The sequence below is a fragment of the Carassius carassius genome, chromosome 27 (assembly GCF_963082965.1).
Source record: "Carassius carassius chromosome 27, fCarCar2.1, whole genome shotgun sequence".
Lineage (NCBI taxonomy): Eukaryota > Metazoa > Chordata > Actinopteri > Cypriniformes > Cyprinidae > Carassius > Carassius carassius.
In genome coordinates, this window is record NC_081781.1 from 4,893,794 (window position 1) to 4,912,236 (window position 18,443).

Consider the following 18,443-nt stretch of genomic DNA (forward strand, 5'->3'; position numbering starts at 1 on the left):
CTGCCATTCCTGAGCAAGCTCTGCACTGGTGGCACTCCGATCCCGCAGCTGAATCCTCTTTAGGAGACGATCCTGGCGCTTGCTGGACTTTCTTGGATGCCCTGAAGCCTTCTTTACAAGAATTGAACCTCTTTCCTTGAAGTTCTTGATCCTATAAATTGTTGATTTAGGTGCAATCTTAGTAGCCACAATATCCTTGCCTGTGAAGCCATTTTTATGCAACGCAATGATGGCTGCATGCGTTTCTTTGCAGGTCACCATGGTTAACAATGGAAGAACAATGATTTCAAGCATCACCCACCTTTTAACATGTCAAGTCTGCCATTCTAACCCAATCAGCCTGACATAATGATCTCCAGCCTTGTGCTTGTCAACATTCTCACCTGAGTTAACAAGACAAATACTGAAATGATCTCAGCAGGTCCTTTATTGACAGCAATGAAATGCAGTGGAAAGGTTTTTTTGGGATTAAGTTAATTTTCATGGCAAAGAAGGACTATGCAATTCATCTGATCAGTCTTCATAACATTCTGGAGTATATGCAAATTGCTATTATAAAAACTTAAGCAGTAAATTTTCCAATTTCCAATATTTATGTAATTATCAAAACTTTTGGCCACGACTGTACACTGGAAAAAAAGAACTTGAGCGTGCAAAAGACGCTATATGTGAACGGCCCCTTACGATGCACTTAGGGCTTTACAATTACTCCAGTGCACTCGTAATATTAAGATCAGTCGTACGATCGTTTTTACGAACTTCTGGCTTACGAAGCTTTTGGGAAACTCAGCTCAGAACTTTACACTCAGGCAAACACGGCTTGTGTAACGCAGGAAAGCACGTTCCTATAGTCTAGTAAAGTAGTCAATTTTATTAGTGTAAAACATTACCTTACTTCGTTACACAAAAAAGTAGGCTAATAGTTACTGTAATCCAGTACTTTGTAATTCGTTACCCCCAACACTTGCTATTGTAAATGTTTTTAGCATGACTTCGTGAAAATGTAACTACTATACTGAAAGAAATAGCATAAAGTTCTTCATAGCTATAGTGTTTGGATGATTCATTTAATTTTCTAACCCACATATCTGTGTAGTGTTCAATTCTATAGTGTTTTTGATAACGTTTCTAACAGATAATATCATGATTCTTTATTTTATTTATTTATTTATTTTTGCGTTTGCCTTGTGGCATCATGTCAGAAATAACCTGCCCATGGGATTTTTTTATTTATTTTATGTGCCGGTGATCAGTGTTGCAAGATATTGTTATTAAAAAAAAAAAAACAATTTAAACTGAACATAAATATAAAAGAAATTATAAATATTTCAAATCCTTTGACAATAAGATAAGCTAGATATACCTAACAACTCTTCACTTTGACTTTCTAAAGTGTCAAACTAAAGCCTGGTTCACACGGGACGATTTTAAAATTGTCGGCCGATTTTCCAAACCTGAGAGACCCCACACACGGCGATAAAAAAAAAATCACGGCTCTAACAGTTTTGGTCATACAGTGTGTGGTGTGCAGCCACACGGCAAAATCAACACATCACACACGAACCGATTTGACTCCCGAGCATTCCCAGGTCAGACGGGAAATCTCGCAAAATCCCTCGAGATCAAACGTGACTTCAGTGTAAACTATCATGGCGGACGAAGAGGATGCAGTGGCCATAGTTTTTGCTTTGTTTGTAACCGGGAAAAAAACATAAGAAAAACAAGAAAAGGCGATGGTCAAAGAAGTGGAGACAAAGTCCTCCATCTCCGACGTCCAACGGGCTTTCTGGTGCGCCATGCCGCCGGCTGTTTTGATTTTGTTTCCCGGTAGGCTACTTCCTTGCCGCCTCGTCACCTCGCTTTCTGATTGGCTACACGCCACAGTCCACAGGCTGCCTGATCGTTTGTCCTCGGGGGACACCACACACGAGAAGAAATCGGGCCAAATAAGTCGAACATGTTGGATATCCCCGATTTGAGATCGGAACGGTCCCGACGTCCTTCCGAGCAGAGGAATGCATTCTTAACACACCAGACACGGCAGGAATATCTGATCAGATTATTTTACGATAATCGGAGCATCCTTAAGATTGTCGGAAGGTGTCAATCGGGGCTAAAATCGGCCTAATTATCCTGCCGTGTGAACCAGGCTTAAGTGGAATAGACGAGTCCAAAGATGCTTATAGCAGCTGGATCTGGCAACATGACGGCATCGTCCACTTCGCCAGTGTCTGCCTGCAATCATTTTTATACCACGGACGCGAAATATTCTTGCAAACTGTTGTAAACATGCGGCCACTCATATAAATAGCAAATTCGTCATTCAGAAAACAAACTTTATTGCTGAACATGAAACATTTCCTGAGTTCCGAACCTCATGGCTACTGTCATGGGTGTGGTGGGTCTCTGGTGATACCTACGGCCAAACAATCTACTACACAGCCAATCATGGGCCTGTTCCCTGGTCAGGTCCCGGGGCTTCAGACCCACCTAGCCCTATTGTTAACAAGCTGCATATTTCTACAGGGTTATCTCCCACCCCTTAAGAGAAAATAGCCAGAAAAAGCAACATCCTTCAGGTTGTTAATAATCAAACTAACCTAACATATGTGGGGATGATGAGATACGTGCTTAAGTCATTCAAAAATCAAATATAGAATAAATGTAAGTGATTGGTAAACCACCTTTAAATGTTATCTCTAATGGTAATGCATGGAATTCACGGAATTAGTCAATCTATTTCGCAGCCAATCAAATCAAGGGGTCCTCTCTTTGCTCAAGCCCTGGGGCTTCAACCCTGCCTAGCCCAATTGTTAATGTGGCCCTGGTCCTGACCTCTGCTCAATTGATGTGAAGATACTGAAAGGGCAAAAAAGAGGGGCACGATAAATAACCTGGTTCAATAAAAATAGTTTATAATTGTACACCAACACTTACCGCTCGTCATTTTAGGTATGCTGAAATGATGTTTAAATTTAAGGCATGCGCAATTCCACCAATTTCACTGCTTCGCATGCGCATTATCTGATGGGTATGGTGTTCCGTGAGAACACCCGGTTCTCTAATCAGCAGTAAATTCCATCAGGTGCCTGATTTCAAATAGAGCAGCTGTTACTACACAGAGCCGTTGTTAACTGTGAGAAACTGCGCAAATCCAAGTTTATCAGCGTTGATTTGCGCAGCTTGTCAGTATGTGAAATCACGCATGTGATGGAATTTACCGCTGATTAGAAAACGTCTTCACTGACGAGATGTGCATTAATTACCGGCAGATATTTATCGTGCACCTCTATTTTTCCTTATCTTATGTAATATCATTAACTAATCAATCTCAGTCATCATGAATTAGTTAATGTCCATATTCTGTACTTTCTGTTCACCTCAGCCCTAAATTAAATTTTTATTTAAGAAAAAGTAATTTGTGAATGTGTGTTCATGAAAAGATGAAAAGTGCTTTTAAAAGCTGATCGTATCTCTCTCTTAACCAATAATACTGGGAAATGAGTTGATGAGGAACCTGATTCACCAGACCAGAATGAGAGGAGGAGAACTGAGATCAGGTGAGGGGGGTTACAGACAGCTTAAAAAGTGCAGTTTCATGTCACTGTCTTCTCAAACACCTTACAAAGACACTGTTTTTCAGATTTTGAAAAGCAAACATGGTAACATTATTTCTTGTTCTGCTTCTAGTCCAGTGGTCCTGGGCTCAGGAAGATCCTCTTCTGCCTTTCTCTGAACACCTGGACCCCAACCACAAGGTGCAGCTGAAGTGGGGATTTGATAAGGTCAAGGGCACAATCTTGTTCAAGCTCACTGTCAGCACCACCGGCTGGGTCGGTTTTGGCTTCAGCCCCAACGGAGGAATGATTGGAGCTGATATGGTCATTGGAGGAGTTGGACCCAAAGGCAGTTACTTCACGGTAAAGACCGATAACCGTCAAAGTCACTAACAGTGAAAGTACAAACTAATTTGTTTTTGACTTCTTCATATTTCCAATTAAGTTAGGTTTTTCTTCTATTTGGGTTTCTTGGTAGTTCACATTTTCAAGATTGAGACCTATAACTGTCACTTACAGTCGAGTCAAAAATTATTTGTATTTAATTCTCTATATTTTATTCCTATCTGATATCTATCTGGCACAGATTATTGATCTATAACTACAACATCATAAACCATACATACTTTCTCTTTTCTGTACTCAGGACCGTCATGCTGTGGCGTTTTCAAAGCCTTTGGTTGACAAGCAACAGAACTACAAACTCCTGTCTCTGACTGAGTCTAATGGGAAAACCGTCATGAAGTTTCAGAGGTCCATCAGCTCTTGTGATAAAAACGATTTTCCAATCACTGTGAGTTTAATCATTGTTAAAAAAAAAAACCTTAACTACAAAGGAAAAGGTATTTAACTGCAGTGTGCATGTGGCCAAAGAGCTTCTCATTTCAAGTAAAGACATCAAGTATTTTTATTGCATTATCAGGATCTCAAGTGATAAGGTTGGGAGCAGGCTTCACTATGTTTTTTTTTAGATTTTCAGAGTGCTGGCCTTATATAACGCATATGAAACAAAGTAAAGAGGCCGCACTATGCATATAAAACGTTTATTTTAAATAAACGTTTTATATGCATAGTGCGGCCTCTTTACTTTGTTTCATTATCAGGATCTCCCCATGAAACTGATCTATGCGTACGGAGTGACTGATGAAATCAAGTACCACAGCAATCGAAGAGGGACAAAGGAGCTGAACCTGTTGAAGTACATGCCTCGTGTCAACCCTCCAAATGGCAAGCATTTCGACATGACCATGATCAATGTAAGCGTTTGTATTGTTCTGCCGGTTAACCCAGTTTACTGTTGCTGGCACTTTAAGGGCAACAATTCAAAATGGCAGCTACAATAAATTTTTGTGAAGATTGTAACTAACATCTTTATTCAGAATTTTTTTTTTTTTTTTTTGAAGAATAGAATATTTGAGCGCAGCATTTCAAACCGAAAAATATTCCGTAACCGTTTAAGTGTCTCCTGTCACTTGGTCAATTTAATGTTGCTTGTCAAAATGTGTGTATGTGTTATGGATCCCGTAGTTTGCAGAGATTTGTTATTGGTTAATCCATTTAAAGTGCTAACAAGTGTTACTTTACACGTTGCTTACATTTACAAATCATTTCAGTTCAATGTACCAGCCAAACAAACCTACTATCACTGCAAGATCATGAAAGCCCCAACGTTTGATCACAAAAAGCACATTTATCGCGTAAGTGAGTCTTTAAACTTAACACCCATGATCTTGAACTATCCAGCGGTCTGTCAATCATTTAAATTTGACTTCTTACTTCCAGATTGAGCCACTGATCACAAACATTGACGTCGTGCATCATCTTGTGTTGTACCGCTGTCCTCCGAGCGTGACCAAGCCATTCGAGGAGGAGTGTTATGTTGGGGTGGATTCAAAGTGTATAGAGGCCGTGGCTGTGTGGGGAATGGGCGGAGGGGTTAGTCTCACAGTGTGTGTGTGTGTGTGTGTTCATCCTCATGAGGATGATCCATTTTTACCTTTTTATTAGCAATGATACTTTAGGCCTACTGAAATTGTCACACTTCGTTAATGAGGTAATCTTCTCAATTCTTTCAAGGCTTTTGAATTTCCTGAAGTGGCAGGGCTACCAATTGGAGGAAAAGTTAAGAATTTTTTCTATAAGCTTGAAGTGCATTACTACAACCCCCAAAAAACTGCAGGTCAGTCAGCAGTAATTTACAATGTGAAATCCCACACTGTGATATTTCAATAAAATAATACATACTTCTCTGCACAGGTCGAGTTGATAATTCAGGTCTCCGATTCTTTTACACCTCTAAACTCCGTCAGCACGATGCAGGTGTTCTGATCACAGGGCTTTCGGTGCTCCCGGGGTACGCCATCCCACCCAAAGCCAAATCCTTCCTCACATACGGCCTGTGTGACACTGCTGAAATTCCAAAGGTTTGTATGTATAATTACTCCTACTCGATCAGATTCAGCAGATGACTGGATGATCCTGTGTTCTGTGATCTTCAGGTTCTGAAGAAGCCAACTGATCTTCAGGTTTTCTCTGCGATGCTGCACACACACTTAGCTGGACGGAAGGTCAAAGTCGGACACTTCAGGTAAACCTTTTTAACCAATGACTGACTTCAGGAAATGATTAGATGTATAACCCCCTTTGAGCTTTTATATATATAAATAAAAGGGTTTTTTTTTTTTTTTTTTTGTAAATTATTATCCTCTTCAGAGGAGGTCAACAGATCGATTTCCTAGCTGTGGATGAAAACTATGATTTTGAATATCAACAAGTGACCAATTTGGGTAAAACTAAGACCGTCAAGTTGGTAAGTGCTAAAGAGTTCCCTTGCTGTTAAGTTCCCCCGGGATTTCAAGTATAATGTATACAAAATAAGTGAAGTAAAGGAACATATTGGTCTTTCAGGGTGACAAATTGCTGGTGGAGTGCACCTATAATACTGAAAACCGCAACAAACTCACATGGGTTAGTACTGTACACTTACACCGAGGCTAGTTGTCTTTTCAATATGCATCTTCAAATTTCTATATATAAATATAATGCGTGTGTTTAAGATTTCCTGATCTGGTTTCTCACGCTTTTTGGCTGTTCAGTAAAGACTAAAAGGCATGCTGCAGTGATGTGGTTTTGTAGCACAAACTGAAAGTAAGCATCACCCTGGTTTTCTTAAACTAAATTTGCTTTTCTCACTAACTTTTGGATTATTGCTGATAAGCTCTGTGGCTAACAAAAGTTTGACTCTAACCAGCTTGAAAATGAACCACATAATTGTCACCAGGTTAACATTACTGCCGTTAAACTAAAAATGTTGGAGTTGGAAAGTTTTGCAAAAGCATGTTTATTAAAACAGAGGCTGAAAAAAAAAAAAATGACTTTATTAGATGAGTTTACCTGTTCAGTGTGATTGTTTAATGTCCCAGACAATCTCTGAAGACCCATTTAGCCACTTGTTAGCAACTACCTCTTTTAAGACTAGTAAAAGCTTTTAAAAAATACAAGGGATTATACTGATGTATTTTGTTGCAGAATAAAATGAGAATTCACCACAGACCTCATATCAGGCATTTAACAAGACCATAAAAAATTGACATGTAGACCGTAGAACTGTAGGTACTAAAATGCCAGGTTTTGGCACATGAAAACCTCATCCCTGAAGAACTAATTGTTCTAATATGTAAAAAATGTGAACTCTCTTTTTCTGCCTGCAGGGGGGGCTCTCAACTACAGATGAGATGTGTTTGGCCTTCCTCCTCTACTATCCAGTTATGAATCTGAGCATCTGTACCAGCCTCCCAAATCCAACTACTTTAATTTCTAAGATGGGAGCAAAAGATCCAGCGTAATCTCATTTTAAACGCCTGAATTTTTTTATTTTCTTTACTTCCCTCTTAATATTTATCCTAATGGTGATAATGTAACTCTTACTTGTTAATTTTGCAGTACTTGGCTCAATATGATGTCCAGGAAGACTTGGAATGACATGTCGATCAATCAATACCAACAAACACTGAAGAGAATCGACCAGCTCATCATGGTCATGGACTCAAATGTAAGTGTCCACACCTCCTCCATCTCAAGCTTGAACTGCTTCTGTTCTGACCACAGCTGTGTGTGTCTGATACTCTTTTCCATGTGTATTTTCAGAACAAAGTATCCAACAACACCGGGCTGATTCCTGACCTCAAAGCCATCCCATCTGCACCCTGCGTGAGCGGCAGAGCCACCAGGAGTCTTGCTTTGCCATCAGGGCCGTAGCTGGGGTTCGCCTGTTTGAGATCTTTCCCGCCCTGTTTGAAATCCTGCAAACTTGCACAAATAAATGGGGAATATGTATGTGTGTGTGTGTGTGTGTGTATATATATATATATTTTTTTCTCAGGTTTGTAGGTTTTCAGGTACAGAAAGCAAATAATCAAATGTAAAATATTGCTTGGTCTTCACTGCAGTTTTAATAAAAAGTAATTTAAAGGTAGAAAGTTGGATTTATGCACTGCCTGGACCCCTATAATCATCACCACTTTTCACCTCACTAGGAGATGGCGCTGTTTGTCATCGCTGCTCATCTATTTGGCAATGATGCAACCTACTCTTCTTCCATTTTTGTCTGCTTAACCACATCAACTCTGGGGACCCATCGGTGGGTCCAATATTGCATATGCCTAATTCTCAAAAAATCAAAATAACAGCTGAAGTGGTTAAATGTCAGTTTTAATGGAACAAACTCTTGACTCGTATGGACCGTCTTGAAAGCAACCTGAAAACAAAATTTGAGCAAACTGTCACTTACGTTTACATTTAATCATTAGCAGATACTTCAAAGCGACTTACAAAGGACGATAGTGGAAGCAAACAAAGAGAAATTATATAGAAGTGCTATAACAAGTCTCAGTTAGGTTAACACAGTACATGTAGCATGGGCTTTTAAATATAATAAACAAAACTGATATAAAAATAGAGCAAGCTGGTGTCAGAGGTCTATATATATATATATATATATACACACAGGTAGTTTTGAAGAACAGAATTAGAATAGTGAGTGTTAAGTTGATTCTTGAAGATGGCTGCTCAGATTGAGTTGGGCAGGTCATTCCACCAGGAGGGAACATTTAATTTAAAAGTGACTTTGTGCTTCTTTGCGATGGCACAATCAAGAGACCTTCACTTGCAGAACGCAAGCTTCTAGAGGGCACATAAGTATGAAGTAACAAATTTAGGTAAATGGTTGCAGAGCCAGTGGTGGTTTTGTATGCGAACATCAATGCCTTGTATTTTATGCGAGCAGCTATTGGAAGCCAGTGCAAATTGATAAACAGAGGTGTGGTGTGTATTCTTTTTGGCTCATTAAAAATTAATCTTGCTGCTGCGTTCTGGATTAATTGGAAAGGTCTGACAGAACTGGCTGGAAGACCTGCCAAGAGGGCATTGCAATAGTCAAGCCTGGACAGAACAAGAGCTTGAGTTGCGCAGCATGTTCCGAAAGAAAGGGCTTGATCTTGATGTTGAATAAAGCAAATCTGCAGGATCGGACAGTTTTAGCAATGTGGTCTGAGGAAGTCAGCTGATCATCAATCATAACTCCAAGGCTTCTAGCTGTTTTTGAAGGAGTTATGGTTGATGTGCCTGACTTGATTGTGAAATTGTGATGGAACGATAGGTTTGCTGGAATCACAAGCAGTTTTGTCTTGGCAAGGTTGAGTTGGAGGTGATGGGCAATCATCCAGCAAGAAATGTCTGTTAGACAAGCTGAGATGCAAATCGCTACCATCGGATCATCAGGATGGAATGAGAGGTAGAGTTGAGTGTCATCAGCATAGCAGTGGTATGAAAAGCCATGTTTCTGAATTACAGAACCTAATGATGCCATGTAGACAGAGAAGAGAAGTGGTCCAAGAACTGAGCCCTGAGGCACCCCAGTAGTTAGATGTGACTTGAACACCTCACAACATCTCAACTTTAAATAAATCCTTTAAAGATTGAAATTGACTTTCTAAGCGGCCATGCATTATAATTTTTTTTCCGTCTTGTTTTCTTGTTACAAAGACATAGCGAAAGTTTGTTTTCTCGTTATAACGACATGAACGTTTTACTGTTGCTATAGTAACAAACTTAACTTTGACAGGCATCCCATGGACAACCATGCAGGCGCTCTTACTAAAGCCTATATTTCAGCAAATTTTGCTTCGCCTAGGTAATAACGTCTACAATACTGTACATAAATAAAGGCTGATCAATCACTGTTGATTTTTCCAGAGACAGTACACCAAACATTTTGTTTTTGTAATTAACATGTTTGAATGGCAACACCACCAACACTTCAGAAGGATGCAGAACTATTCTAAGATCTTAAAGTCACTTTTAATTTTCCCTTTATTTGAAATAAAATTATATATAATTTGTCACTTTTAGTAGTCGTTATATGCTGGGACAGATATCATGTGCTTTACAAGCTTCTGTTTGAAAAGATCGTTCATGTGCAGTGTATGTGTGTGTCTGCAGAAAAAAAATTATTACAACATTATAGAACAAAACTAAATTAAATTAGCCTATGCACTCTACATATACATCACATTTCTCATCAATATGGTTAACAATAAAGATTAATAATAAGGAAAAGAGGAATATCACAGATAGCCTATCATTAAATCCGGTCCCACTGTAGATAAACAGAACATCTCTTCTTATTAACTACCTTATCATGTGCCTAAAAGAAGCACAAATAAAGATATAGGTGCAAACAGAATTCAGTGATGTCAACCTTGGTTTTGATTAGCAGTTATTTTATGACCCAGAACATGTTGGTGAAACTCATTCATCTGGCAAGAACTTAATACACAAAATAATCAAATTGATTCAAGCATTTAACATTTATGGATTAACTGAATGTCAGTAATGAACAAGAATGTACAAATTATAGCAATCGCGAGGAAGGCCAGCATACAGTAAAGTGGATAGTGTACAACATCCCATCAGTTATATTTAGGTCTATAGTGCCACCTGCTGGCGCAGTTTTGTAACTTCTTAGAAAAAATTAAGTAGTTATAATGAGAAAACGACTTTCCTTATGTCGAGATAACGAGAAAATTAAGTCGTTATAACGAGAAAACGCCTTTCGTTACGTCGAGATAAAGAGAAAATTAAGTCATTATAACGAGAAAACAAAAAGGAAAAAATTATAATGTGTGGCCGCTTAGAACTTCCGTACTTTACACTATGCTTTTCTTTTACATGTCTCTTAGCCATTCTACAATAAGAAAACCATTAAATAAGTAGATTTAAAGGCTTTTCCGATGATTCCGATGAACTTAAAAAAATTGCTGTAGTTTATACAGCAATATTTTACATAATTTTACTGTATAAACATTTTACAAGATGCAGCTGTAATTCGCAATGCATTATGGGTCAAATAAGGTTTTACAGTTGTTAATAGTATATTTCCACGTCAACTGTAGTTCATTTACAAGAAGCAGGTGTTGTCACTGTAGTTCCTGCTTTTTACACTAACTTACTGTAGTGTGGCATTATGGGATTGCGCGTGCATGATTCAAATCTGAAACCTAGCCGACTGGAGCAGCGTGAGAACGATTGAAGATTAGAGGCTTTGTTCATAATTCCTGGTAAATTCACTTAATTATGCTTGAGAAATAAATCCTTTTTATATTTATTTGAGTTAATGTATAAGCGATATCATATCACATGTCACAATATCCTGACATTTAGAGAAGTGGCCTTGGTAACTTCTGTGCAGTAAACTGGGAATTGCTATCATAGCATAGTAAGGCCAAATTTTCGATTTTTGGAAGTTACATTTTCTTATTGAGAGCATTTAAAGTAGTGTTTACCTAACTTTTATCATAAAGTCCAAAGCGAACGATTGTCATAGTAACTATACTAACGTTATCTGTCGAAATAACTGACAAACAGCAAAATATGTGAAATTTCATTTGATTATATGTGTTCATTGAACACATATAATCAAATGAAATTTCACATATGTTCATTATTTTATGTGTTCAACTGTCCCATATTGACGTGACGCCTTACTATATTAAGTGAAAGACATCTTTATATGCCCGACTGAACAAGTTAGCCTGATAAAAAAAAAAAAATGAGGAAGCATCGAAACGCGTGACTGATTCTGATTATATTAACTTTCCATTCAACATCAAAACAAGCTTACATAAACTCACGGAAAATACATGAGGTAAATGTTCAACTGTTGAGTTTATTTATAACATATGATATAAAGTAGCATCACAAGTGAGCTGTTTTTGTGTGCATCACGATTGCAAATAGGCCTACATAGTTCAATAAACAATTAGTTAACAAGTTACTTACTTTTTTAGACACAATATTAACTGTTGTTCTATTTCACTAACGAAGATAGTTCCAAACAACGATCAAAGCAAAACTATTTTGCTCATTCTCAAATCAAAAATAAGCGGTGTTTTTGCTGAATGGTTGAGCTTTTTGAACGGATCGGTACAATCAGTGTTGCCAGATTGGATGGACGATTTTCAGCCCAAAAGCTCACAAAAACCCGCCCACTCCAACAAAAAACCGCCCAAAACTTTAACTAACAAAATAATGTGATACAATATGTCAGTCAAAGGTGTTAAGAGCCATTTTTTTTCATAATAACGTTAGATAAATTTCCCATGGATCAAATGGTGGCAAATACATTAAAGACAATTATCGAATATGATTAAAATAGGTTATGCAAGCAGTCACCGTCTAAACATTTGATTGATTTAGAATTGATTTACCGATACCCTCGAAAAAACATATGCATCATTTTCAATGTCAACAGTCAGAATTTAAATGCATAAGTGTCCAGTATAAGTGATAGGAAAAAGCAACGTAATTAGGTATTTCACACTTGTTTATGCACACATATAACAGTCAAAACTGTGTTGTCATTCATTGATAAATACTGTATGAAAATTAACAACAACAACAACAAAAATAATCGCCATCCGAATCCATGAGTTTATCACTGAGGTGGTATGTACATTTATTTTCACAGCGGTCCACATGAGAAACAATACCGTCCTAATAGCTTTAGTCTTTTGTGAAGTTCATTGTAGAACATTAGATTTGCACAGTCAAAACTAAGGATATACCAATCTGTACTGTTTAAAAGATAAAAGACAAGATCGTTTAGATATAGATTAGATATAAATAGATTATGTTATAAATTAAATAATTTAACTGTGCTCTATTTTAGGAGTTGCAGTTATATTAGAGTCTTGGTGTCATCTTTCCCTCAACAGGTGTAATTCACATTTTGAGTGTTAAAACACTCTCCCACTCTTTATATTTAGGCATTATGATCACTCATACAGTTCATACATTTAAAATTAGATCCGTTATTTCTCATGAATCATCACGTGTGTCTGTAGATCACTAGTGATTGGCTAAAAGTACGGCCGCGACGTTCACATCATCATCAGCATCTCTGCACTGCAGTTTATAACGACGTGATGACTGTTCGGATGCAGTATATGCACACTTGAGCTTGTTTGTTAGCCAGTTAGCCTATACAATTTATATTTTTGAAAACCGCCAAACTGACCCCAAACCAGCCCAAATTTTGTCCACCCGCCCAAGACAATTTTTACCCGCACAATCAAATTCAAATCCGCCCAATTGGGCGCGAAGCCGCCCAATCTGGCAACACTGGGTCCAATTAATGACTCAGTTGATTCACTCATTAAGTTATTCGCTGCCACCTAATGGCGGTTTAGTTTCACGTTTAAGAAGTATCATTGCATTTTTCCAACATTTATTAATTGTATTTTCAAAAATTAATGTAAAACATTGATGTCATTACACAGTTGTAATTTTGCACTGTAAATTATTTAATTTGATTGGTGGTACAGTTCTACAATGTAATATTATAATTTAGAATTGTTTATTCTAAAATATATGCCATTTTCTGTGTTAAGTTTGGTCTCATTTATGTAAATGCTTTAGAGAAATCACAAGATTATTTTCTTTATGTCTTGTAGGTGCAAAGAATAGCTGCTGATGTGGAGAAATGTTTGATGCTTCAAAACTCTGAAGCTGATTTTATTAGGTAATGTATCAATTATTTAAATAATTTGATAAGCTTGTAATTTAGATTACATTTTATATTAAAATACCTACTGCATTGTAGGTTACATTATTGCTTATATTTCTTCATTTCAGGTCCACCCAGTGGCTTTTGACTATTTGAGGGTCAGATGGTTGTGAATTCATACCTCAACTTTGTAGCTGGATTTGGAGTCTTATTACAACTTCAGTCTGGTGTCCCAGGAGCAGGCATCTTTTGCACACTTTTATTTTTTTAAAGGTAACAAGTTTTACTTAAGTAATTTCATTTGCGAAAAAGGTTACTTATTTAGTTTAAAGGGTTCTCTATCCCATAATGACAATTTAGTCATTAATCACTGCTAACATGATAAACAGTGATTAATATCGTTTCAAACCCGTAAAAGCTTTGTTCGTCTTCAGAACACAATTTAAGATATTTTGAATGAGAACCGGGAGGCTTGCGTCTGTCCCACTGACAGCCAAACAATTAACAATTTCTAAGCCAAGAAAAGTATGAAAAGCATCGTCAGAATAGTCCATCTGAAACAAAAAGAACCACTTTAATCAACAAAGAGGTTATTTTTGTTTTTGTTCAAGTCAAAGCGTAAATAAACATAGAAAGCGTGTCAATGTGACCCAACTGAACAGAACAGAACAGCGGCTGCAGTTTGTGTCCAACAGATCAGACTCTCCAAAATGGTTCTACACTGATGCGTAGAGGAGGCGAATTGTTGAATAAATCGTTATTTTTGTTTTCTTTTCATACAAAAAGTATTGTCGTCGCTTCATAACGTTACGGTTGAACCACTGATGGACTATTCTGATGATGTCTTTCATACTTTTCTGGGCCTTGACAGTTGTATTTACTTCGCAGTCAGTGTTACAGTCACAATCCTCCCAGTTGCATCCAAAATATCTTAAATTGTGTTCCGAAGACGAACTAAGCTTTTACGGGTTTGGAACGACATGGAGGTAAGTGATTAATGGCAAGATTTTCATTTTGGGGTGGAGTAACCTTTTAAGTACTGGTAAATGCTGATTGTATTGTATAAGTGGCATTTTGACATTTATTTTATTGAGCTAGGTTCATTCAATACTTAACTTAACCTGATGCTTCTGCTTGTTTTTATGTGCAGATGTTTTCTTGGAATCACAACACTCACTGGATACAAGACAGACACATGGAGGCAAAACAAGTGGAAAAGTCTCAGAGAAGAGGGACAACCCTCGTGTGTGTGCTCATCTCAGAAAGTTGATGGACTTTCAGTATGTATTTATTAAATTGTCTTTTGCAGGAATATTCTTAATTTAATAGAACATAAGCTCAAACAACATAATTTGTGATTTAATGTTGATTCCAGCATTTTATTTTAATCATTTTCTTTAAAAAAATTTTTTTACAAAAATTATAGAAATTCTGTTGATTGACCTTCATTTTTATAGAAAGTTAATCTTCTACTCTGAATGTAGCTTATTTTTTTAACATGTTTTTGTAGTTATTTGTGATGCTATGTTATGTTTATGATAAGATTTTAACTGTTGAAAGACTGAAATTTTTATTTTACCAGTAAAAGTCTTGCAAAGTCTTTCTGCCAGTTTTAATAAATACTTATTTGCAACATCATTGACTATTCATTTTTTATTCATTTGTAAATGTATTAAGATAGAGCTCATGATAGTGCATTTATATCAGTATTTTATAGTTTACTGTTAAAATTATTCTTTAAAGCAGTTTCATTGTTAAATTACTACAACATCATATTGTATTTAAGGGTATTTACAGGATTTTATTGGCAATTTTAGTTGCCAGTGAAATACTGTAATTTGATGAAATTACAAATAAATGCTGTAAAATATATTTACAGGACTTTATTGGCAACTTTTTTGCCAGGTAAATACTGTACTTTAGTGAAATTACAAAATATTGCTGTAAAATAAACTACAAGTTAAATTCAATGTTAATGTAAAAATACTACAAACTACTGTATTACACATACAGCAATTAACTGTAATTTGCTTTGCATTAATTTCCTGTAATCCATTTTACAGCAATTAACATAATTTTCACAGGATATTATTGGCAACTTTTTTTTGTTGCCGTTTTAGGGAATTTTCCTTTAAATGCTAATTAGCTCTGCCATCCCCGCCTCTCTCCCTCCGGCCAGCAGTTCTCTAACTGTAAACATTAGCTGCATTCGTGAAACTTGCTAACTAGCACATTATTAGGAAAGGTGATTTGCAAAATGTATTGTAAAAAAAACACCCTGGAGGTGAAGCTGAATCACAAATGATTCGCCAAACAAAGTTGTAAATGATGCACGTGCATATAGCGGCATCTAATGAAAACAGACCCTGCCGACTGCTTGCTTAAAGGTGTCATATGACGTTGCTAAAAAGAACATTGTGTATTTGATGTAATGCAATGTTTATGTGGTTTAAGGTTCAAAAACCACATTGTTTTTCCACATAATGTACATTATTGTTTCTCTATGCCCTGCCTTTCTGAAATGCGTTGATTTTTACAAAGCTCATGGGTCTGATAAGCAAGTGGTGTGCTGTGATTGGCCAAATACCTCAAGTGTGTTATGGAACAGTTACGCCCCCTAAACATACTGTGATGCTGTGTTTCCCGGCTCGACAAGACAGAACCAATAAAACCCATTACAAACGAGGCATTTGTTGCATCCAGTGGGGACATAATTACTGATTATAATAACGTGTACTGTCTTTTTACAAGTTATGTGGCGTTTCGTGCCACATAAACATAAAACCATGTCTGCATTTGTGATTGGAGAAATAACAAACAACAAGCTCTAAAACTGCTAAAAACTCACGTTTTAATCATCAGTGGCAAATCCTTTACATATGTAAACGTACTTACAAACTGTGAGTCAGAAGGGCCAGACTATCCTTGCAAAGTTGGAAATTGCCCCACTTTATAGAAACAGACACCGGAATTGTAGGCTACTATCAGAGGAAACAATCCTTGTCCTCCATGCTGCACACATCTGAATATTTAGGTTGAATTGTTCTGGAACAGTGTTGTAAATACAGCTTAATCATTGATTTCTAGTTGTTTCATGTTTTGGAAGGCCAAACAAAGTAGCTTCACTTTTACAAGGAAACAGCATCCCCACAACATAACGCCAGCGGCAACAGAGATAATAAAAGTTAAGCCTTCTTTCTTTGCATGAACATTTGGCAGGCATTATGCAAAGATTATGTGGGGGTGTGATAAAACGAGACATTTTAGGAGGGCATCGTTGACTCTTAACTTTTACAAAGAATATATCTTTGGATTTGAGAATTTAATCTTTGCAACTTTACAGATCTTCTTTATGCATCAAGGGATTGTAACAGACCAAAGAGAAAGAAAAAAACTGAAATCGCATCATATGACCCCTTTAAATCTAGCACAGTTTTGAAATGGTTTCAATCCTTCCTGTCAAATAGAAGTTTCTCCGTTACCCAAGGTGCTTTTTCATCCTCGATGGCTCAACTTACTTGTGATGTACCCCAGGGATCAATTTTAGGACCATTACTATTTTTGCTGTATATGCTACCCTGGGATCTATTATTAGTAAATTTGGGGTATCATACCACTGCTATGCAGATGATACACAACTTTACCTACCAATAAAACGTAATAACTCAGCACTCAAAAGACTGGAGCCTGTTTGCAAGAAATCACAGTATGCTACTTAATGACGATAAAACCCAAATCATTCACTTTGGGCAAAAAGAACATTCAGGTGGACACTCCTTCGACCTCGGTGCACTTACTCCACATCTTACTTCAGATGTCAAGGATCTCGTTTTCCACCTTGATAATAGCCTCAAATTAGACAAAAAAAATTATTCAATAGTTAGTACCAGTTTTTATCATCTTCGTCGTTTAGCCAAAGTCAAACCTCTCCTAAACAGGGAAGGTTTCGAAACCGCTATTCACGCTTTTATTTCTACACGACTTGACTACTGTAACTCTTTCTTTGTTGGGTGGGTTACCTCTCTCTTCCATCTCTTGTCCAAAATGCTGCAGCCCGCTTACCCACGGGTAGTCATAAATGAGACCATATGATATCACACCAATTTTATGTACATTCGTTATCTGGCTCGGCTCCGTGTTCATCTTCAGGTCTCTCTTTACAGCAGTTCAGTCAGTGTACTGTTTTAGTACATGAATTACTCCGGGATATTGGTTTGTTTGAACTCAGAGGGAGTGTCAGCCACATTAAAAAAGTTAACAGCTCAAGTCATTTGCGGATTAATGCTTATTGGAGATGTGAACCATTTTAAACTATTCAGTTCAATTTGGTGAACTGGTTCAAGAAGATCAGGTTACATCGAGTGATTCGTTTGTGAACTGGATATCACAAACTGCTTTGTTTTGAACTCTCTCACAACAGACACGGAAGAGAAGATAATGCTGAATAAAGTCGTAGTTTTTGCTATTTTTGGACCAAAATGTATTTTCGATGCTTCAAATAATTCTAACTGACCCTCTGATGTCACATGGACTACTTTGATGATGTTTTTCTTACCTTTCTGGACATGGACAGTATACCGTACACACAGTTTCAATGGAGGGACTGAGAGCTCTCGGACTAAATCTAAAATATCTTAAACTGAGTTCCAAAGATAAACAGAGGTCTCACGGGTTTGGAAAGACATGAGGGTGAGTTATTAATGACATAATTTTCATTTTTGGGTGAACTAACCCTTTAAAGTATTTAAAGTGTTTTTCTTTATAATTGTAAATATCAGTAGACTATTCAACGTTTTAGGATTAAAATATCAAAACATTATTTC

General features: G+C 37.1%; 1 protein-coding gene across 1 annotated transcript; it reads left to right on the top strand.

Moving 5' to 3' along the window:
• The first annotated feature begins 3,493 nt into the window (after positions 1-3,493).
• LOC132106502 (DBH-like monooxygenase protein 2 homolog) lies at positions 3,494-7,883 on the top strand. Its single transcript, XM_059512233.1, has 14 exons — positions 3,494-3,560; positions 3,691-3,920; positions 4,204-4,350; positions 4,661-4,813; positions 5,171-5,254; positions 5,340-5,492; positions 5,634-5,736; positions 5,814-5,980; positions 6,056-6,144; positions 6,270-6,366; positions 6,465-6,524; positions 7,268-7,398; positions 7,500-7,608; positions 7,704-7,883. Exons 1-14 carry the CDS (start codon positions 3,509-3,511, stop codon positions 7,812-7,814), a joined length of 1,686 nt encoding a protein of 561 aa, XP_059368216.1. The 5' UTR covers positions 3,494-3,508; the 3' UTR covers positions 7,815-7,883.
• Positions 7,884-18,443: the final 10,560 nt, after the last annotated feature.

Excerpts from the sequence above, each read along its gene's own strand:
- LOC132106502 (XM_059512233.1), top strand. The coding sequence starts at position 3,509 with ATGAGGAACCTGATTCACCAGACCAGAATGAGAGGAGGAGAACTGAGA. Across the intron at positions 4,351-4,660 it reads AAAACGATTTTCCAATCACT|GATCTCCCCATGAAACTGAT; the intron begins GTGAGTTTAATC and ends TTTCATTATCAG. Across the intron at positions 5,981-6,055 it reads ACACTGCTGAAATTCCAAAG|GTTCTGAAGAAGCCAACTGA; the intron begins GTTTGTATGTAT and ends TGTGATCTTCAG.